The sequence below is a fragment of the Camelus dromedarius genome, chromosome 14, assembly GCF_036321535.1.
Source record: "Camelus dromedarius isolate mCamDro1 chromosome 14, mCamDro1.pat, whole genome shotgun sequence".
Classification (NCBI taxonomy): domain Eukaryota; kingdom Metazoa; phylum Chordata; class Mammalia; order Artiodactyla; family Camelidae; genus Camelus; species Camelus dromedarius.
In genome coordinates this window covers 20,058,195-20,081,145 of record NC_087449.1, presented here as the reverse complement: position 1 = coordinate 20,081,145, position 22,951 = coordinate 20,058,195, and the positions used below count along the sequence as shown (strand labels likewise).

General features: G+C 38.2%; 1 protein-coding gene across 4 annotated transcripts; it reads right to left on the bottom strand.

Moving 5' to 3' along the window:
- Window positions 1-1,914: 1,914 nt before the first annotated feature.
- Window positions 1,915-22,379, bottom strand: RPE65 (retinoid isomerohydrolase RPE65). Of its 4 annotated transcripts, XM_010989015.3 has the most exons (14): window positions 22,011-22,379; window positions 20,828-20,910; window positions 18,969-19,119; window positions 17,358-17,465; window positions 17,113-17,254; window positions 13,734-13,881; window positions 12,462-12,543; window positions 12,092-12,224; window positions 11,844-11,983; window positions 11,060-11,189; window positions 4,741-4,855; window positions 4,549-4,643; window positions 4,327-4,438; window positions 1,915-3,191 (listed from the first exon to the last, which is right to left on the bottom strand). In XM_010989015.3, the coding sequence occupies exons 1-14, from the start codon at window positions 22,019-22,021 to the stop codon at window positions 3,040-3,042; spliced, it is 1,602 nt and encodes a 533-aa protein (XP_010987317.1). In that variant the 5' UTR covers window positions 22,022-22,379; the 3' UTR covers window positions 1,915-3,039. The 4 variants fall into 4 exon arrangements, with proteins under 4 accessions (XP_010987317.1, XP_064349536.1, XP_064349535.1 ...); XM_064493466.1 differs by lacking the exon at window positions 20,828-20,910 and having other exon boundaries at window positions 2,245-3,191; window positions 22,011-22,079; XM_064493465.1 differs by lacking the exons at window positions 18,969-19,119; window positions 20,828-20,910 and having other exon boundaries at window positions 2,245-3,191.
- Window positions 22,380-22,951: the final 572 nt, after the last annotated feature.

Here is a 22,951-nt window from a genome sequence, read left to right as displayed (position 1 = left end):
TAGTTCACAATGCCCAACAGATATAGATGGTATTTGGAATCAGATCCCCATTCTGTGCGGAAAGTTGGCCAAGTTTTTTTAACTTTATCAAGATTCACTTTCCTCAACTGCAAAACAGGGTCATTGAATCTAATCATTGTAGAGTTCTTTAGAGGCCAATTAGTGGAATCCCTTGAATAATATATATTTGGTCACCATTATTCAAGGAGCATTTAGTCCACCAATCAATAGTAAGAGTTACTGAACAGTCAAAGATTTTATTTGCATCCAGACTTGATGACTAAGTAGTATGATAATGGTTGTATTTGAAATAAGTTTTAAATCAGTAGAAATATTTCAGAAAGTATCAGAAATCAAATTTTTAGTGGAGGAACTGATGGGTTTAGATTTCAGTTTTGCTCCTCATTAGAAAAGTAACTTTGACTTCTCTTTCTTTACCTCTGAAATGGTGGAGATGGTATCATGACGGGTATGGTATTATGAGTAACTTCTACTCTTCTGTAAAAGTAAAAGGCACTCAATGAGTGTAAGTTTTCTTTCTTCCTGTCTTTCAGGGCTTGTTTTGCCATTGAGACTGAACTGTACCAGATTTGGTGTTCCTTGGGGAATTCCTTAGGGGATCTTTTCTCTGTAAACCTAAACACTGATCATTCTTATCAGGTTTACAGAAGAAAGCACTGAATTTTATTCTTCAGGCAGACTGTGAAATGATGGAATAATATTGCCACAGAATTCTCATAAAGTAGCTGCCTTTGCTGTCTGTTGATCTTTTCTGGTTTATACCATAGTACAGAGACTCTGTCTGGATTGCCTGCATGAGGCAGTTATTAGTTATTAATTATTTTTTGACATTGTCAAAGGTTTTATTATCCTTTCTCCTTAGATATGACGAATATGTTTTCCCCAAATGGAAAAAAAAGTTGACTCCAAACAACTTATTTTAAAAATAACTACTTATTAATGGGTTTAGTTGTCTTTATTCAGTAGAAAATTTCTCTTAAAGTAGATTTATTTGTTTATAGATGGGACATGATTTTCTAGATCCCCCAAATGATAACTCTGTTTCTTAGAAACCAAGTTCTTTAATTTTTTCAATCTGAATTTCCAAGTTAATCCTTCTTGCTTGACTTAAATCCCTCTTATTCTAATTTAAATTTTTAAAGCTCATATTCCATCTTTGCTCTTGAAAAGCAGCTCCTAAGCCTTCTTGGTATAATAATAGCAATGATTATACAGACAGTTCCAATTTTGGTGGAATGGTGTTGACAGAATGCTATTTTAGTCAGATCTGCCTCTCTCCCTTCTTAACATTGTGGTGGTCTTCACAGAGCACAGGGCTCAAAATGGGATCCTGCAACAGCAGGAGAACCAGGCACACTGAATTGCCAGACTTGCTTATGAAAAATTAATGGGAAGAAGGCAGGGAGTGATTGGCAAGTGTAGGAAGTAAAAGTTTTAGGAATTCTCTTAAATTTCAAGACTTAAATAAGTATAAAATTTAGTAATTATTCAGTAATTTATTTTCCATTTTAAAAAGACATGTATAAATAGCCTTCTTTGTGAAATTATGTTCATGTGCCATGTCTAGAGACAAAAAACAACAGACTGATGTTTATCTATAGTCACATGTTCCATGTTATTTTCTGGCATTTTTCTTTTTTCTTTTCAGAATATCTAGTTCTATCTAGAAATTAGCCACAAAGAAACAACAATAATGTTAAAAATCCACGGGGGAGAACATGATGGAAAAGAACAGTAGCTAAGCTTAGATGAGCTCTGTATGATTTTACTTTATAATTTCCACTTTTCTATAATTTTATATTTTCCTTGAAAAGTATGTCTTAATGAGTATTTATAATTTTAAAAAATGAGTTTACATTTTATCTAAAGAAATCAAATGTATCAACTACCCTAGTCAGTCTGTTCTTTCAAGCTATTTTTACTTAGTCAAACACAGTGCCGATCATCTTAAATACAATGATATGTAATACTTTTGAGCATAAAATAGATACCAGGAGTAAGATATAGAGTAAAAACTTTTGTCAATCTCCAGTTTTTGGCAATATCAAAATGTAGCTTGAAGAGAAAAATTTTAAAAACAAAAGTGCTTAAAATATATTAATATCTGAATATTAATGACAATGTTTTCTCTTTTTTCACTTTCTCTTTCTCTTCAGTCAGGTGATTACACAGTTCTTAAATATAATTAAACAGAAGAAACAGCAAAGCATAACCCCCCTACATTATTATCCAATAATCTGATTTTCAGTAGAAACTATATTTGTAAGTATTTTATGCTCAATTTTTCAAAAAATTACAGTCACTACTATATGTAATTGCTTTGATATTATGTAAGCTTTTAATAGGTAACTTAATTTCTGAGATGTTAGTTGGTTGAGAGCTCTCAGTGGATTAGAGATAGGTTTCCTCATTGTAAAATCAAAAATAGTAGCAATTGCTTAGATTAAATGGAAATGTTAAAGTTCATAAAACTTTAGAATCTTGGAACAATTATATATATATATGCACAGAACTACAAGATTACTCTTAGGTGATAGTCCCTGGCTTGAGAAAAAAATTTGGTTTGACATTTAGTAATTAAGCCTTTTCGTAAGATACTGCATTGACTCAGCAAAGCCACATAAATATCAGGTGTAGAGGACTTTGGCTTTTAAATGTTAAAAAATAACTGGAGCAGATAGGTATCTAAAATACAGTTTTATAATAGGAATAAAAAAGTTTAATAAATCCACATCATTTTCTATTTGATTGTAAATATATAGAGTTTTTTTTTTTTGTTATGATATGCCTGTCTCACAAAGAAAGTAAGATTATCTAAATATGTACTTTTTTTTTTTTAAGGAATTGCTTACTCAACTCTGTGCTTTCTGTAAAACACTATGAAATTGTGTGCATCTGCAAGTTAAAACCCTTACATATTAGTGGGCTAAAACTGAACAGAATTTGATTGCAGACCTGACTTGTTTTTCTGGGCTTTGTCACCAGAAACATATAGAATGTAGAAACACTAGAATGTGCTCAGGATTTTTTGAATAGTCCATGAAAGGTGACAGGGATGTTAATCTCCACTTCAGCCCTGGCAACTTCACTCAGGTCCTTGGCATTCAGAATCAGGAGATAAGCGGGCTTTTGTCCTGCCCCAGGGCTCACCACCACACTCAGAACTACACCTGTTAAGCAGAAGTTAATAAATAAAGAAAAAAAAAGAAAGAAAGAAAGAAAGAAAGAAAAGTCCAGAGAAATAGATTGTCATTGAAATAATACAAGAAGTGTTACATTGACAAATAAAGAGAACCATATGACTTGATATCTTGTTCTGACTCTTCCACCACCTGGCTATGTGACCACCCTGAAACGGTCTTTTAAACTCTTCATGTCCCCTAGACTGCAAGCTCTAAGAAGGAAGTGACCATATCTGTCTTGCCCACTGTTGTATCCCAATAGCCTACTATAATGATTAGAACATAGTAAGTATTCATTAAATTCTTACTGAATGACTGGATCTTTTTAGCTATATTATAAGATTTAATGTCTACTCTACCTACTGCAAAAAAATTTTGTGACAATCAAGTGAAAATATATATTAAAATACTTTGGAAACAGTAAGGTATACTATTTCTATAATTGCCAAGACCTAGCTTACTTCCTTCAAACAAAATAACAACTCTTGCAGTTTTGACTGGATGGGCTGTATGTGTAAAATCACTGGCATAAAATGGGTCTGCCATTCTTTATTTTACTCATTTCTCTGTGGTTTTGCATATTTCACTCCCAGAGAGTATGACCCACCTCCTTGTCCCAGCTAATCAATAATTCACTAAGACTGATGCTTTATAACCGAGTTGCTGTTGCTCTGGATCCTTTTCTAGCCCCAGCTTACTGAAAGAGAAAACCAAAGCCAGAACCACAAAGCCTCCTTCTCATTCTCTTGGATCTGTTAGAATACTCAATTTCCCTCCTTAGAACTCTATCCCCTTGCAGAACTGTATCCAGGGCAGGAAAGGCAAAACCTTAGAATTCATGCTGCTCCTTCTTCCTCCCCTTCTCCCTCATCTATAGCAGACATCGATGTTTCATCATGGCACCAGATGGTGCTTCAGCATTTTTTCAATATTAATCAATGAAAGTTGGCCACAAGGTAAAACTTATTTTCAAATAAGTTTAAATTCTTTAGTGCTGTCCCACTGAATAGTATAAAGCATTATTTCTAAACTTTAGGGATTAATCAACATAACTCTTTAGTGAACTAACTATATGAACTCCAATAGAAAGAGAGTGTTCAGACACATCTATTACTTTCATTACCATCATCTTCTTCCAGGGCATCTGGGTGAGAAACAAAGATAGGTTCTGAGGGGTATGAATCAGGCTCTTGCCACACCCAAGTTTCTTTAGTTTTGACATTCAGCTTACAGAGCTGCTTGTAAGAAAGAAAAATCAATCAATCAATCAGTCAGTCAATATCCTTTACTTGACTAGCATATGACTTAAAGTACTATTTGAATATTAGGAAGATGGATTAATTACCCTGTCTGGAACAAAGTGATTCAAGCCAAGTCCATATGCATATGTGTAAGGTTTCCCACCATACTTCTGGTAATTTATTTGAGGAAATTCAAATGCTACAAAATAGAGCACATGCTTAGGAAAACTTAGTTAATCTCTCTGAATGGAACATTTTGTTCTCTCTCATGTGAGGTTTTTCCTAAAGCATCTCACCTTGGCGAGGCCCTGAAAAGAGAACCTCAGGTTCCAGCCAGATGGTCTCGTCACTGCACAGAATTGCAGTGGCAGTTGTGTTGGGGAGTGTGACTAAATTCTTGCCTGTGTCAGCCTAAGAAAGAGGGTAACAGAAACCTCAGTGAGCAGGGAAGAAAAATCAAGCAGCCATAAATTCTGTCTTCCCAAGTTTTGTCTCCTGAGTTCTTCACTTCCTAAGTCAACACGTAGGGATAAGTAGTGCAGAAAACTCTAGAAGGATGAGCCCAGGAACATGACTGGGAAAGCCGTCCGTGTCCACGTCAGTTGCTGGCTGTGTATCACCAGGAAATCATATCACTGGGCCCTCAGTCTTCTCACATGTGAAATGAGACTGTCCTCAAAGAAAACTTCGGGTTCTGAGGATGGGGCTCTGGAGAAAAACAGTATTTTTCTGCAGAACAACAAGGACTTCAGCCTCTAGGGATCCATACAGTGTTGATCTCCTTTATAGCTAGGATATATTTTGATGTTATTTGAAAAAAAAATCATAAATTTACATTGTCAAAAAAAAAAAGAAAAAAGAAAAAACTACTGGACCAGACATTTTATAAGACCTCTTGTCATCCGTACTGCCCCCATGTGATTTTTCAGATTATTTTATGAAAGGAATGGATATCATGAGCTCTTTCAAAGAACATATTCATTTAGTAATACCTGCATCAAATATTTGAGTACTGTTTTGTGCTAGACTCTATTCTAGGCATTTGGGATATTTCAGAGAACAGAGTTCCTGTCCTTATGAAGTTTACATTCTAGCTTGGGGACAAAAACAATACATAAAATTAATAGACAAAGTGTTTGGTGCATCATGAATGTGGAGAGAAAAAATAAAGCAGAGTAGGGGGGTTAAGAAGTATGAAGGGTAGGTGAGTAATCATTTTAGTAGGTGGTCAGGGTGGGCCTCATTGAAAAGGTGACATATGGGATAAAACTTGTAGGAGATGAGGAAGCTAGCAATGCAGATATCTGGGGAAGAGCACTTGAGCAGAGAGAACAAACTATAATGGCCTGAGGTAGGAGTATGCCAAAGGTGCCCGAAGAGCATTAAAGAGACCAGTGGGCTGCACTGACTGAGCACCGGGGAGAAGAGCAAGAGAGGAGGACAGATTGCAGAGACCCTTACAGGTCATGGTGAAGGCTTGTTTTTTTTTTCTGTGGGTGAGAGATGGGAAGCCATTGGAGGGTTCTGAGCAGAGGAGTGGAATGTTATGATCTATTTTTAAAAGAATCACTGACTGCTTTGTTGAGATCATCTTTGGGAGTAGGGGAGATGCAAGAATGAAATCAGGGAAACCAGATGGTCTTGTTGTAGTCCAGTCAAAAGAAAACAATGGTTCAGACTAGGCTAGAAGCATTGAAGTCAGAGAGAAGTGGAAGGTAAAGCCAAGAGGATTTCTGGATAGACAGGATATGGGATGCGGAAGAGGCAAGAAATTAGGAGAGGAGTCTTAGGTGTTTGGGCTGAACAATTAAAAGTTGGAGTTGTCACAACAAAGACAGGGGTTACTGAAGGTGGGGTACATTTTTTTTGGTAGAGGAACAGGAAAAGTTTAGGTTTTGTTTTAATAAGCTTGAGATGTCTATTGAACATCAAAATACAGACATGGCATTGACAGTGGCATATAAGAACCTTGAGTTGGGAGGAAAGTTGGAAATGTAAGTGAAGGCTGCTTTAAAGCAAGAGTTTTTACAAAGGGAGTGAATGAACAAATAGAAGCTAGAATGAAGGGCTGAGTTCTGGTGCCCTCCAACATTAAGGGGTCTCCAAGAGAGGACTGAGGGAATAATAGCTGGTGGGGCAAGAGGAGTCAAGAGAAGGATTTTATAAGAGGGTAAACCAATAGCGTGATATGAGTGATCTAATGAAAATGGGAGGAGAGTGACAATATATGAGGCAGTGGGAGAGAACTGCATATGAGAGAGGGGGAGAACTGTCCCTTGAGTGGGTGAGGGACAACAGGAAAGACTAGTTATGAATAGGATGATGGGTCATTCAGTTTGAGTACAGACGCTGGTGGGTGGGTAGATGTGGTGACAGGAGTCTACATTCTTTTCTGATTTCTTTCATTTGTTTCAGTGAAATAGGAAGCAGAGCCATCAGCTGAGTATAAATGTGTAGGTGGGAGGTGTTAGAAGTTTAAAGAGAGGAGGGTGTGAAATATTTAATTAGGAAAATGAAGCTGGGAAATGCAGCAAGGGGGTTGGTGGTCATGAATTTAAAAGTGGGCCAATTAACACAATTGTGTGTTTTTAGCACTTAATTTCAGCCTTAGAGGTACAAGCATGTAGTGGGTGGAGAGTTGAACTTAATTAGGATTGTGATTTTGACCAATGAGTTCTACAAAGAAAGAAAGACAAAAGAGAAATGAGGACCTATTCAAGGGGGTGATTACAATTATTGATCATGAAACTTTAATTGAATCAAGAGGGATGGTAAATCCTCAAGAGAGTGAGGGGTGGTGAGAAGGCAGTAGGTTCAATAGATTGGAGGTTCCTGGGGGGAACTGCAATAGGGTAGGTGATCTGGAAAGGTAAGCAGTAGTAGTCAGAACATGTCATGTATGAAACTAAGGTTATAGTAGAAGCACAGCCAAGGGTACTAGCAAGGTCAGTTGTGTGACTGGGTGGGGGAGTGAGTGGCTGAGATAGAATGGAAGACAGAATCAGTGGAAAAGGTCAAGGAACTGAGAGACCAGGCTGTTGGAATAATCACCTAGGATGTATACACTGAAATCGCTAAGAGTCAGGAGCAGATCAGGGGAGTGTGGTGTTGAGTCAGAAGGGAGACGGAGGGTGATTAGTAGGTGACAACGATAATGAGGGGTGTGTATATGTATACATACCACTTGGCTATATAATTAGCTGAAATGAGACTTAAAATTGGAAGATTTTAAGGGTGGGTGGAAGAAACAATGGTCTGGAAGCAACAAAGTGGAATAAAGAGGATACCTGCCCCACCCCGAGGCCCAGCAGTACAAGGGCTGTAGGAGGAGAAACTGCCTGGAAATTGTTGCCAAAGAGACCAGTGTCCTTGAGAGAGTGTCAGATTTTGGTAAAAGAAAGAAGGTGCAGGGAACATTCTGAGCAGAGGGTAGAGGGAATTTTTCTGGTGATGTACTATGAAGTTAGAGGAAATCATGAACGATTTGCAGGATTGGGAAAGGATGGGAGGAGGCGAGGAGCAAAGAAAGGAATGGCTTTTTGTGAGATGCTGTGTGTATGGATACATATGTGTTGTATATGCATGCAACACGTTCAAATGTCGATGTCGAACATGTTACCAATGTGACTGTAACTGTAATGATTTTACCCTGTTCTGTCTTATATTTTATCTATTATTAAATTAGGTTTTTTATGTAAGAAATCTGTAACGTTATCTTCGCTTTCCTTCACAAACTAGTTCCCCCTTTTCACTCTCACTCCTCACTATTTTTTTAAACAGATCCATTTCTCCCCTGACCCAGCAATCTCACTTCTGAGAGTCTATCCTATTGATATATCTGCATATATATAAAATAACATACAAGATCTGTTTATTCCACCTGTAGGAACTTTTGTCTTTCTTTTCCTACTACCACTACATTTTTCTCTCACCTGAGTGATTTTAATCGTTACCTACCCAGGTCCCTAGCTCCCTCCTTTCCTCGCTTCCAATACTACTTACATACAACACAGCCTTATTTTAGAAAATCAAAGCTGAAAATGGCCTTAGTTATTATTTAGTTCAATTTATTCAGGTTTCAGAGCAGGCAACTGGATTTTAGAGTAACCTGCTCACTGAGTGACTTGCTCGGAGAAGACAGACATTTAGTAGTAGAGACAACTGTAAGAGTCAGTACACTTGATACCCATTCCACTAGCTCTGAATATGGTTTTCTTCTGTTCAGAAACCTTAACTGTCTTCCCATCACCTGCCAAATAGAGTACAAACCTCTTAGCTTGGTCTGAAAGCCTTAAAAGTTTACCTACCTACTTTCTTTTAAAGCCTTTCCCCCCATTTATTCCTCTGCTTTCGCTTAGTCTAATCGGTTGGATTGTAATCAGTTCCCTCTGTTTTTCTGGCCTTCCCCACTTCTCTATCTTTCCTTAAACTATTCCTATTGTCTTCCATTGATCTGCTTCAATTCCATCCCTTCTGCCAAAATATTGCAAATGACTGTGTTACATAAATCTCTCCAAACAAGTATGACTGTCCCATTCTCTTAATAGCCAAAGCAATTTATATCCCTCTCACAGTACTCATGCTGACATGCGTTATCATCACTGAATCTCCTTCCTTCTCCCTACCACACTAGGTAATGACTTTCATTCTACTGATGTACCCACTGAAGCAACTAGTATGATGCCATGTTATAGTGGTTAATTAATAACTATTGGAAGAAACAGAAGACACAGTCTAGGGTAACATTCGACATTCTCCATCATCACTGAAGTTCTGCATTCTATAACTGGGTAGTCTTTCTTCAGGCAGTGATGACTATACTTTAAAAGAAACCTTCCTTTTTCTCCTTTCTGGAATGTGGAGAGAGGGAGGCAAGGGAATGTGAATTAAATGATCTTATTTTATTTCTGTAATTTAAAGATGACTGTGATTTAACCATTACTAGTAAAACAAGAGTTTACTAAAATCAACTGACTCATCCATTTGGTATTTTATGGGCATTCAACTACACACCAGAGATGTGCTCCCTAAGGGGAAAGTAAGGGGGTTTAAGATATCCAGACCACCGATCGCTCACCACAATTTCCCTTTAGAGCTCCAGATCCATGTATACTAGCTGCCTATTGAACATTTCTGCTGAAATGACCAGTGGGTACCTTAAACTCAACATGTATACAATAAATCTTACTCCTTTTCCTGAAAACTAACGCCTTCTACTCCTGTTTCAAACGCAATTAATTGTACCATCACCCACTCGACCACTCAAAGCAGAAATCTGGAGGTAGTTCAGAAATCCTTCCTCTCCATTACCCCTTCACACGCAGTTAGACACCAGCTCCTGCTGATTCTACCTCCTAAATATTTCTCAACTTCATACCTTCCTTTATTCCTCTGTTTCCACTTTCTTAATTCAGATTAATCTTCTTTTACTTGCCCTATTGCATTAGTCCTCTGGTACAGCGTCTAACTTCTAGACTCCTCACTTTTCAAATTATCCTCCGTGATCCCAGAGTGAACTTTCTGAAATTCAGATCCAATCATATCACACATACTCCACCCCCTATACACACACTTAAAATACTTCAGTGGTGCCCTATTATTTACATAACCTCCAAAGGCTTATAAAGCTCCATACAATATCATTCTAACCTATGTTTCCAGTCCCTCTGCCCAATGCCCATCCCCCATATGCTCCTAATGTACTAGCCTCAGCAATTACTTTACATTTCCATAGTAAGTTTTGCTTTTTTAACTCCTCCCTGCCTTTGTAGAAGCGCATTTACCTAATTATAATGCCCCACGTCAATCTTCTCCTTTCTCATTCTAGAGTTTACAAGCTTGCTTAAGAGCAGTAGTGTCTAGTTCTAAATTGGGTTTATTTTCCACTGTATCTAATCTAAGCCTTGGGTACAATGTTTTACATTCCATGTAGTTGCCTCAACTACTTTTTTGTGTGTATATATATATATATCTCATATATACATAAATAAGAATGTATGTTCATGTATCTACTATAAAAATTATATTTTTAAAATTTTGACTGGCATTTTTATCACACTAAAAACTCCTGATATTACTCTGGTATTTTAAAAAGACACTCACTGAATGGAGGGAAGAAAAAGTAGAAATAAAGAGATGACTGTAGAAGACTGTTGATAATGTTTATCCTCTAGTGATATTTTCAGAGTTAGTAGAAACCAGAATAACGGACTGATTTCCCTACAAGGGCACTTTCTGATTCTCCAGTTCTCTATACTTTCAAGCTATTTAAATTAAATTATTTATATTATTGATAAGGATCCCAAGAATCAGTAGTCTGTGTTATCTGAGAAAGCATATTTTAGAAAGATTTTGTAAATAAAAGAACAGCAGATTTAGAGACAAAACCTGGCTTTCATTCTGGCTCTGCACAGTTGGATATTGCTAAGTCATGTCACTCTTCTGAGCTGCAGTTTCTTCATTTGTAAAATGAGGGGAGTTGAATTAGTTAATTTTTAAAGTTCCTTCCAGCTGTGAAATTTCAAGACTTTATGTATAAACATACAGCAGGAGAAAAACTCCTGAGAGAGATTAAACATTCCGATTATATCTGAAATCTCTGTAGAGGGCAGTTACCTTGTCAATATTCAACGGAAGTACGTATCTCCTAACTTCAGGTTGGGGAGCTTTTCTGGCATTTTTTTTCACCTCTTCCCAGTTCTCACGTAAATTGGCTAAATATAAGTAATTATAAACAAATTCAAATCTGCAAAAATAAGAAGTCAAACATGAGGACAATTACAAATACTCTTAGAGACATGATTCATGCCTTTTAAAAGCACAAGTGCTTGCCTGTTCTTTAGTCGCTAACCCAGAAAACTAATGACGGAGGTATATTGGAGCCACTTCTCCTGCCTACGCTAGGTAGAGAAAAGAATCCTGCCTCATGGATATGTTTATACAACAGCTGCCTTTGATACTTTCTGTTCTGATTCCCCACCACTATTCTGTCTGTGTCTTTAGGGGATACTGTCTTCTTAGTGACTTGCTGTTCTGAAGAAAGCATGCCTCTTTTTCCCAAACCCAGAGTGGGTGGACTTCAAGATCCAAGGCATCTTGTCAAGTTTGAGTTGAAGTTAAGTTTCAATTCATTCATCAAGTCACAGACCTTTTATTTTCAGGTCTGGTTCATGGACTTGATCAGTTTTCTATCATTAGCCGTGGTTTTGATGTTCAGTTTGTGAGTGTTTCTGATTATCTAAACTCCCTACTGCTTTTTCAGTTATATTTTGTGACTTAAGCATCCTTCTTGCTTTTTTAGATGTAATTCATATTAAGTATTGAGGGCAGCATCTCTTAACAAACCCCTATTTTCCAGGAGCAACTTGAGATGTAACATTTATCCCATGTTCTTTCTTACCCTTTCCAGCAACAGAGATCCACAATCAGGAACTCATTATCTTCATAGGTATTGATGTGATGGAAGAGGTTGAAAGGAGAGGTCCTGTACTTATTATTGAGATATTTTTTTCTTTTTTTGTCAGCAATATGAAGCCAAACCTTGAAAAATGAGGAGAATATTTGGATGCATTTAAAAGGGAAAAGAGTGTGCATGATGAAACACATCTTCAGAACCAGAAACCTGACAAAAAAAAATGTATGGCTTACCCCCATGGTTTCATTGGACTCAAAACAATCCATGTAGTTGGCTCCCCAAAGACTCCATGAAGAGAGGAATTTGAACAGGTTAATTTTGACTGGTGTCTCCACAAAAACAATGTAGTTGGGAGTCAAACCAAAACTGTTCAGAAACAGAAATAAACTTGTGAATAAGAAGGGCTGATTCTCAAACCACAGAGAAATATGTACACATGAGGTATGCTCAGTTATATGAATCAACAGTGCCTACATGAAATTAATTACATTTAAATTTAGGTTTCTGCAAGAAAGTGTCATGATCAGGATTGGTATCAAGGTAGGCAAAGCAGATCTTTAAACTTGAGTTTTCCTGAAGATTCATAGCAGGCCTTCAAGTTACCTATGGACGTAAGATGGCTTGAATCGGTCACTGCAGGGGAATTGTACAACGATCTCTGACTTGCTTATTGGATCTTCCTTGTCTGAAATAAAGTGGTTTTAAAAGGCTGTGGAACAGCCTCTTTTTTTTAATACAAAGCATTTAGAACAGCTTATGCAAGCAAAGAAATACATTTTCAGATCTTGATTTTTTTTTTAAAGAGTTTATTTCCATTTTCTCAGTCACTGGCATTTCTTAGAGAAATTTCACGTGGAGCTGCAATCACCCAGGAAAATCCAAATAGCAGCAGATTTGGAAAAGTGTACTCAAATAGTGTGTGGCGGGCAGAGTACAGTGAAGTCATGTCTTAGAACTGGAGGTGGGTTCTAAGTCAGGGGAATAAGGCAAAATTTTAGAATGGTCAGAATGCCTTTTACAACCTCTTAAGTTCCCTATAAAGTATAGTGTTTGTGGGTTTATGTCAATAGCCCTGTACAATATTTCTTAAGCACATTAGAGTTTATTTACTACTAAGACAGTGTCTTTAAACTTTAGTGTGCATCAAACAACCTCAAGAGCTTCTGAAAATGCTGATGGTGGGCCCACCCCCAAAATGATTCATTCAGTCGACCTCAGGTGGGGCTCAAGATTTGTATTTCTAACAGGTTCCCAGGTGATGCTGCTGGTCCAGAGACTATACTTTGAGAATTATACTAAGCAATACTAAACAAAAATCCACATATATTCAAATACTGCTATTATCAAGATCATTATCAAATTTCTGGCAATCAATGGAGGATGAATGGAGAATTCTAGAGTACTCGCTTCTGTTTTAATATTCTTTAATAGATTTTGTTTGTAGTTTTGGGAATTAGATATACACAAAATATAGTACACTCATATATGTGTATATATGCTATTATACATACGCATATATTTGTTGAAAATCTGAATTTTGCCTGGCATATGGATAAATGCTCAATAAATATTTGCTGGATTTGAATCTAAATCTTATATGATCAAAGCCACATATACACTACATCTTTGAAACATTGCAGACTAGAACATGGCCAATTGCTTTCTGTATTTTCAAGTTGTCATTTCCTTCTAAGTTGCCCTTGGGCATTGGTTCCCTGGTAGGCTAAAGGTGAGGGCAGTTGTCCTAAAATCTGAGAGTAATTTAACTGTCCATATAGTGCTATCTGGATATTTCTGATCTGACATCCTGTATTTCTAGTAACTTTCTCACAATATAGATACTTGTTTTAAGAAGAGTCAAAGTGGTAAACTGACCTGCTTGTAGTGGTGGAATCTTTACAATATTGTAGGCAATTGAAAAATTTTTCCCAAAGCAATTACCAATGTTATAAACAGTTCCATCATTTTCAATGTGGGGGTGAGCAGTGGCTCCATTGACCGACACATAGTTGCAAAGATCAACCTATGGAAAGAGAGCAGATGTCATCCATGTTAAGAAAAAGACTGTTATTACACCCTTGGTCCCTAGGTCTGACCTCATCGTTCCATGTACACCCTCACCCTAAGGGCACTTCCTTTTTCTTTCTATCTCTCTGGGTCCTACCCACTTTCAAGTTTGTTGAGATCCCATCTTTGGTGAAGAGCTCGCCTCTGACCCCCATGCTGACCCTTATGCCTCTGAAATCTTCAAGTTCTCCCTGACTGTACTCTTCAATGGATGTATACCATACACTGCTCTGGTTGGTTACTTTCCTTTTGTACATGCAGGTTGTCTTCAAAAAGTGATGAATCTGAATCTTGAGACTTCTTTACATTCCCCTTACTGAATTACGTTGAATGTATACTGATAGTCAATAATTTTCATTTTATAAAGATGGCAATTTTATATGGGACAAGATAAATATCAAATTCAGTGTCTTACATATAGTATGAATTTAGAACTATATTCAGCATTCATCTAGTATAGAAAGTCTTATCTTAAATAGACTTCACGGTAACCATAAACTTCCTGGAATTAAAGGAAACTTTTGAAGAGAAGATTCAGTACTTTAATTCAATCTGGTTCTCATAAAAATTCAAATGCACAAATCTAGTGCAAACCCCTCAGATTACATAAGGAGAACTTGAAGTATCAGAGAGGTCAAGTGACTCATCTAAGGATGCAGAGCACTAGAATTTCTACCTGGAACCTGTTCAATAAAGATTTATTGAATGAATAATTGGTGGAGTATATATCTGTCTAACCAAAATTCTTTCTATTTGATTAGGAGAATTTGTTTTAAAGCACAGGGAATTTTTAGCACCCTCATTTAAATAATAGGCAAGACATTGATTAATTCAATCATTCATCAAGTACTCATTGAGCTTCTATCTGCCAGGCACTGTGCCAGGGTCTGGGAAAACAGAGATGGTCCTCGCTTTCAAGAACTTTAGTCCAGATTTGTGCTGTCCAATATGGTAATCACATGGAGCAATTTAAATATAAGTTAATTATAATTAGAGAGAACTTCAAGTTCAGTTCCTCAGTCATGTTAGCTACATCTCAAGTGATGAACAGCACTTGGACAAAGCAGATACAGAATATTTCCATCATCATAGAAAGATCGATTTGATAGCACTGCATTAGACCAATAAGCTGGTATACAATGCAGTCAGTGCAAAACAGTATCTGTAAAAAAAGGCCATCTAGCCCAGATTAGATTAGGCAGGCCTTCCCAAAGGTGATAACTCCAACTTATGCTTGAAAGACAAGTAAAAGCTAGCCAGATGGAGAAGGATGGCAGTGTGTTCCAGGGGGTGGAGACCCTAATGCAAAGGCATAGAATTGTGAAACAGTGAATACCGCTTGGGGATCACCAGTCATTCAGAGTAGCTGCAGTGAAAGGCACACACAGTGGAAGGAAATAAAAATAGTCCAGCCACAGAGGTCTGTGCTTTAACTTTATCTTGGAAACTATAGGTGCACTAGATGGAGTAACATATTTATACCTGTACTTTAGGAAAAAAAATTGTTTTTACTGAATTAAGGAAGCTGTATTTAAGGGAACCAGGCTGGAAGCAAAGGCACTTGTTAGGAGGCTATTTCAGTAATAGTAAACAAATGAAATCTCAAAATTTTAAAATAACATTTTTACACAAAGTCAGGGTATAATGGTGCTCACAATGGAAACCGACCCCTAATAAAGTCTATTCTGGCACCATACCATGAACTTCACACTTCCAGTTAAACTACCATGGCAATCTGATTCACTATCAAAGTGAAATGGATGGTTTAGAAACTCATCTTCAATACTTCTCTAAATGATCTACACACACAGTCATGTGTGATTACAAACATGCATCAAAACCAAGAAAGAGCCACTGAAGGTATGTTAAGCTAGTAAATAGTCTGCTGGGAATTATAAATCAGCTTGTGATGCTGAGACTCGATGTTGGGTCTGCTTTTCCTTTCTATTTCTACTACACTGAATTTCTAGTTCTGGTCTTCAATTCCACCTGGTCTCCTAGCTACCCCTTGTCTCTTTTGCCCTCTAATATAGTTTAAATATGTCTTCCAGATTAAATATCCTAAAGTACAGTTCTACTTACACTCCTACTCAGAACAAAAACTTTCAGTGGCTTCCCACCAGATAAACAACTTATTCCAAATTTTTGCCAATTATGCAAACTTTTAGTTTTGCCCTACCCCATGTCCCACTATTCCCCTTGACTTGGCATGCACCTTCATTGAGGAATACTACAAACCTAGCCAAATAAATTATTCATTATCATCCATTTTTCCACCTCTATACATTTGATCCTGGTACTCCTTCTGTCTGAAATGTTCTTTCTCTAAATTCAATGAAGTTGTGTTTTCCCTTTAACTTCTAACTCAAATTCAAGCCTTTTAGACCTTCCTTGATCTGTCCCACTTCACATCTCCCAATACTGCCAGAAGTAATCTTTCTTTGTACTTTTGTAGATTTTCATTACATTGTGTCCTATGAGTTTGCCTGTATTTGTATTTGTTAAGTAATGTATTTGTTTGATTTCTCCATCTAGATATTAAGCTTCCTGAAGATAAGAATAATACCTTGCAAATAGTTTTATTTAATAATATAATATAGATCTATTTTACTGAATGCTGCATTGAGACTAAAGTTCTCAGCAAAATTTGTCACTTTCTGAATTTGCTTATATTTTTCTCTACATCTTTTCCTTTAAAATATAGCTTTGATTTTAATAAGAAGTGTCTATAAGTAGGGGCAAATTGGTGCAATATACTTGCCTGGAACCATGAGTAGTAGGGTTTTCAATATTAACAGCTACAACTTTTTGAGCACTCAGTCCTTGCCAGTTCCGTGCTAGCCAATGAAAACCATGAAGGCAGGGACCCTGTTGACTTACTCATTGATGTATCTCTTGCATCTAGCATAAGTTCTGGTACGTGAAAAAGACTCAATAAATATTTGTGTCACAAATAAATATGTTAGGCATTTTATATAGTTTTCCTCCACTCCATACAATAAACGTTTAAAATTTCACAGATGGAGAAACAAAGTTTGCCCTATGTTACACAGCTAGGAGCTGATGACAAAGCAGGGATTTGCAACCTAATCTACCTGGCTCTCATATTCTTCTAACCAAATCGCACAGTTGACTTAATTCTAAATTCTAAATTCCTAAGCAATATCCTCTGAGCACTGTGTCCTACCTGCTTAATTGTCTCCAAGGTCTCAGGATTAATCTTTGTAATGAAGTTGGTCTCTGTGCAGGCATAGTAATCTTCCCCCACTGGGTAGATATTAACAAGGGCATTGTCAGTAACCTCCACTCCTCGAAAGTAAGAAAAAAACCTGCAGAAGCAAATGGATTTTTCAGTCCAGTAACTTTCAAGCCATGAGAGGAAAAGGGCTAATGTAAAATGTCTTTAATAACATGCAGTTGGGTTTCAGTAACCTGGAAAATATATTCTTGCAGGGGTCTGGGAAAGCACAGGTGCCAAACTCTGTTATGACGATCCTTTTCTCAGTCATTGCTCGTACATAAGCATCAGTGCGGATGAACCTGAAGGACATTAGACATGGGACAGAGTCATAGACAGGGACAATGAATGCAGTACATGTGGAGTTTAGAACGGTCATTCCATGTGCCCTTATCAAGTTGGAATCATAAATCCATAACATGAAGAATGAAGAATCAGGTCACTTTCTTGGGATGACCAAGGGAGAAAGAGATAATGTGCCATGACCTTAAATTTATGTCTTATAAACTTCACAGTAACAGATGAGGAAATCAAGGCTCAGAGAAATTAAGTGATTGGCTTTTGTGGCTGAGCTGGGTTAGGACTCAAGTTTGCCAGAGCTGGAAAACATGCATGTTCCATATCACACCATGCAGCCCCATGGGTAGTCCAGATTGGACCTCAGATTTCCTATAGCCAAAACTCATCAACCTACACTGAGCAGGGAAATACGGAACATGGTGTGCTGAGTTATATTTCTTTCAATCTCCCTTGTGTCCCTGCTGAGTTTTCTTACATTTAAAATTTTATTTTGCTACTTTTAAAGAAAGGTATTTTTGAATCCAGTCTCTTGCACAGGCAGACCTCCTGAACCATATCCCAGACTAGATGGCGTATGTTGCCTAGGATTTCTCACGTGGAGAGCCAATTAAAATCTGATTTTGCACTTTCATGAAGAGGAAAAAGTACCAAAGTCTTTAGAAGGCATATAAAGGCTTTGTCTGACCTCCAAAATATGCTTTCATAGTGAAATTTTTGCTTGACTTGATCTGTTTCTCTTTTATTACAGTCCAACTTATCCTGACTACTTCAAGTCTCCATTTAGTTTTCCTTTTGATGTTTCTTCAGAATGCCTGAAATCTGTGGTGATCAACAAAGCCAGTAACAGGCTCTAATATTAAGGCATAAGACAAACTGCAGTGTTTATTGCAGTGTTAATGAAGCTTTCTAATGAAGTTGGAGTTCAAGCCTTTTAGCAACAATCCCCTGGTTTTAGAAAACATCTCTTTCTTGTATTATGATGACATATTTGGTCTTGCCCTCTTTGTGACACCTTTCCCTCCTTTCCATTGGCCTTTCTGATTATAAAAAAGGAAAGGAATCAAGACAGCCATAGTCTAATAATAATAAAAATAACTATTATTATTACTAAATGCTTCCTATGTGCTAGGCACTGTGTTCTCATATTCTCTTTTAATCCTTATAATGAACCCTGAAGGAAATTCTATTATTTATCTCATTTTATAGATGACAAAACCAAGAATTAGAGATTAACATCTTGCCAAAGTTCACTCACCTAGGCAAATGGTGTCTAGAGGATATAGGATTTGAAACCAGGCATGTCAGACCTCAAAGTCCTAGTTATTAGCTTTTTTATCACATAATTCAGCTCCAAGTCGTCCATGCAGGCTCACTGGCCCAGAAGGATTCTGAGAGGAGGGGAGTGTAGAGTCTCCTCTTGGTTCAGGAGGTTGAAAAGCACATGGAGGGAGGAGCTAGGCTAGGCCCCACCCCTAGGAGGGGGAGTGGGACCTAGTGTTCTTTACCTTCTGTGGTATGTGACGTGTCCTTCTTTAAAGTCAAACTTGTGCAGGAGGGCTTGCCCATCAAACAGGTGGTAAAATGGCTCAGATCCAACTTCAAAGAGTCCTGGCCCACATCGAAGGAGACTGCCGGTGAGCCAGAGGGGGATCCTGCCTGTGATGAAGGCAAGACACAGAACCTTGCTTCTTACCCCTGCTCTTGGCTGGCTCACCCCTGGTAAAGAGCTGTGATTATATTAGCCGCCCAATTGGGCAGCCTATTCTTTATAAAGCTGGCAGTGATTTCCATTCCCAGCTCTCATGCAGGGTAGCTCTTAGGAAATGCCTGCTGACTGACTCTCCTTTCATTAGGAAACCAAATGGTGGGAAATGTGACAACACCTCAGAGTCTGGATAAAGGGTTGTAAGAGGACAGGGAAAAGCCTCCCGAGGGGAATGGGATTTTCCATCTAGCAGATTTCTCCAGATACCAATACATCTGCCTTTTTACCATCTAACTTTTAAGAGAAAATTGAAATTTCTTAATATATTTTGATGGAGTGAAGGGTAGGAGGGATGAATTAGAAGCAGGGATCAAGATACTAAAAATATGTATCTACAGAACAAACCATTTAAATGGAACAAGAAGAACACTGTTGGTTTTTGTTTGTTTGTTTCTTCGTTTATTTTTAAATCTCAAGCTATATTCCTTTCAGAGTATGGGCTATTGTCCAGATGAAGGTCAACCTACTGGAGCAGAGTGCAAAGGGCTGGGTATCAGAGGCCTGAATTCTGGTACAGAATTTTCCATGTGCCATCTCTGGGCCTCAGTGTCCTCATCCGCAAAATGAGGGTATACAAGAAAGCCTTAAGGCCTTTCAGTCTAAGCAGTTAGGTTTGTACCTTTTTATCCTTCAAAAAATGCAGTGTTTGGCAGTGTTTGCTTAATCCTTGGCATCCTTTTAAACAAATGTATTATTTCATACAGCTCATTTCAGTAGCCTACTTGATAAGGATTTATATTTCTGATAAAAACTTGAAAAGGAGGCATGGCTTAACTAAAAGGCACACCATTAATTTGATTGCTAGAACCTAGATTGTTAGCATCAGAATACAGTTGAGAAAGAGCATTTGGCTCACCCCTCCTATTCTGCACAAGAGGCAACTGGGAGGAAGGAGACCTGCCCGGCCTTTTGGTCCTTCCCATAACACCATGTCCAAACGAGGATGCTGTATGAATTATATGGTGACTTTGGATAATGATAATGGTAGCAACTATAACAACCATCACTTTGTGTCAAATACTGGGTAAATTTTTCTATTTACATTATCTCATTTCATCTTCACAACATCCCTATGAGGTATAATTTGGCTTATGGTAGGTAAACAAATTGAAGCTCAGAACGTTTAAGTAATTTGTTGAAAGAGTCAACAGATAGTAAAATAATAGAGCTGCAATTAGCACCTACATCTGCCTAACTCCAGAACCAAAACTTCTAATATAATAAGCATGAAACCTACCGCTCTTTACTGTCATATTCCCAGATGCTTGTTACCATGCCCTCATTTATGCTGAAACTGATGGAATAGACATTTATAGGACATTTTTTACTATGTGCCAGGCACTAAGCTAGGACTGACAGTCTAAAAATGACAAAGGTATAGTTCGAGCTGTCCAGGAATTCCAGTTAGGTAGCATTTTCCTATATTTGAGAAATAAAGAAAAGAGGAAATGGGATCTTGATATAAAAAGCCCAAATCTCCAGATTCTTCTACCTGTAGCCCTCAGGTGGAGGCTGTGCTGAGAGATGCCAATGAATAAAGAGACAGAGAAGAGAGATTGCAACAAAAAAGAGGATGGCTTCAAGGTAGGTGAGACCAACCTGTAACATGAGCTGTGAGCGGCGAGGACAGTTCCTCCACAGTTTCGAACAGTTTCTTATAACCACCAGCAGGATGCTCGACTCTAAAATGGTGGAATAATGAGGAAGAAGGGCACGTGGAATCTCGGGAACTCCACAGAGACAGAGGCAGAGCTCCAGGAGAAAAGGTGCTCTCTGCTTAATGCATGAACACACTGCCAGTCTAGTCCAGGCTGGGAGCACGCAGTGTTTGGGGGAGGGGGTGGAAATTTATCAGGTTGGCAAGGGGGCCCAGGTCAGTGCTCCTCCTTTGATTACAGGGAAAATAACCTCCCCTTTTAATGTCACAGTGGACTTGCCCTCTACAATTTTCCCATATTTCTGAAGACAAGTCAATGAATCCCACTGTTACCATTTCTCTTCCTGTCTCCTTCCCACAGATAATTCTGCCCTGTCCCTACTCTCAGCTTACTGCATAGTTCATTTGCTCACCTCCAAAACAGTCTCATTCCTCTCCCTCCTATGAGTTGGGAGACCACAGCATTTTGGGTCAGTACCTCATCCTTTGTTATTCAACCACATTGTACCATCATCTCTTCCCATCATCTCATTTCATCACCAATTTCCAAGAGCTATAATACTTTTTAAAAATAATCAGACCAGGAGATTCAGTTTTCATATTTTTGCTTATTTCCTGCCTCCTAATTTTGGCTCCATTTTATAACTTCTTAGAATGAGAGCTCTGACCAGACTGCCTAATTATGATAGTTATCTTTTATTAAGCACTTACTATCTGCCACATACCATAAAAAGAACTTCGCATGCTATTCGTTCACTTAAATATCTCAACACCACCATGGGGTAAGTACTACTCATTCTATATATGGAAAAGCCTAGACTTCAAAAAGTTAAGTAATTTACCCAAAATCACACAGCTAAGAAATGGCTGGGCAAGGAGTGGAACCCAGGTCTGCCTCATTGACACCCATATGCTCACTACTGCTTCCAAGTCCCATTCTAACCCACCCAAATCCCAGTGTAATTCAGACCTGAATTTTGGATATTTGCTTCAATATATAAATAGAAAGAAACTCCCCCCACCAAGACCATAAACAGGTCACCAATCCTCTTCAGGAGCTCTTGAAATAGCCCACTTACCATTAACCCACTAAAGCATTAAAAAAAATCTCCCAGAGATACTTACTGGATGGACATTTTCTCTCAGTGGAGGATTGAGAATTCTGGCACCAACTGCAGAATGAGGAAGCGAGTCCTCAGCCAGGGGCCTTTATATGCCTTCTAAATCCCCCTAAAAGGAGTTACGGCTTTGGGAACCCTTTCCCACCCTCCTCAGCTGAGAGAGGGGAACAGAAGTGGCTTTCAGCGCTCAGATCCTCCTGATGCTTGAGCATTAATTCAGGCTGGCCGTTCTCTTAATTGCTTTTTGGCTGTTTTCCAGAGACCTCAATCCTTCCCAAAGAGAATGAGAAGTGGATTAGAAAGAAAGGAGCTGTGTGGGAGTGGCTAGAATCAGGCCTGAGCTGATCCGGGTCACCCCACCGGAACCTGGCACCATTCTCTGGTGCCCACTTCGCTCTGCCACCTCTGTGTCTTCATCTTCTCCCTCATTCACTTACTCATTTAAAAAAAATCTATTTCACATCTCTTGCAACTGTGCAAGAGTACCAAGAAACAGGCTACTCAATGGAATTTTGTAAGTGCTATGGCTGGAGATGTATGGAGTGTTACGGAAGCAAACTGCAGTACCTCTAACCCTCTCTGGTCACCTTATTGACTCCATTCAGGGCCCAATTCCAACCAGGCAGAGGACTTCAGCAATGTCTTTTTGATTTGCTGCAATGAAGCCCTATTCATATCTCTGCTTGTGACTATGCTCTCCACCTCACCTTCCTTGTTCATTGGTATGCTTACTGCACTCAGAGAGCAAACAACACTTTTTCACTCATATTTCCATACTCCTTTACTAAGCTTCAGCTGTTTGTCAGCACAGACATGGTACCATCCAGAGGAATCCCTGGACACAGACAAGATACATACTATACCAGCTGACAGCTTAAACACTTTTTGAGAAACTCATTAAACCATTTAAAATTTAATAAGTGATAACCACTAAGGGAGGAGGGG

Bases quoted from the DNA above. Each gene is read 5' to 3' on its own strand.
- RPE65 (XM_010989015.3), bottom strand. The intron at 17,466-18,968 runs GTAAAGAACACT...AATGTCCTTCAG, and splicing joins CACGTCACATACCACAGAAG to GTTCATCCGCACTGATGCTT. The intron at 13,882-17,112 runs GTAGGACACAGT...CTCTTTCCATAG, and splicing joins CCTTGGAGACAATTAAGCAG to GTTGATCTTTGCAACTATGT.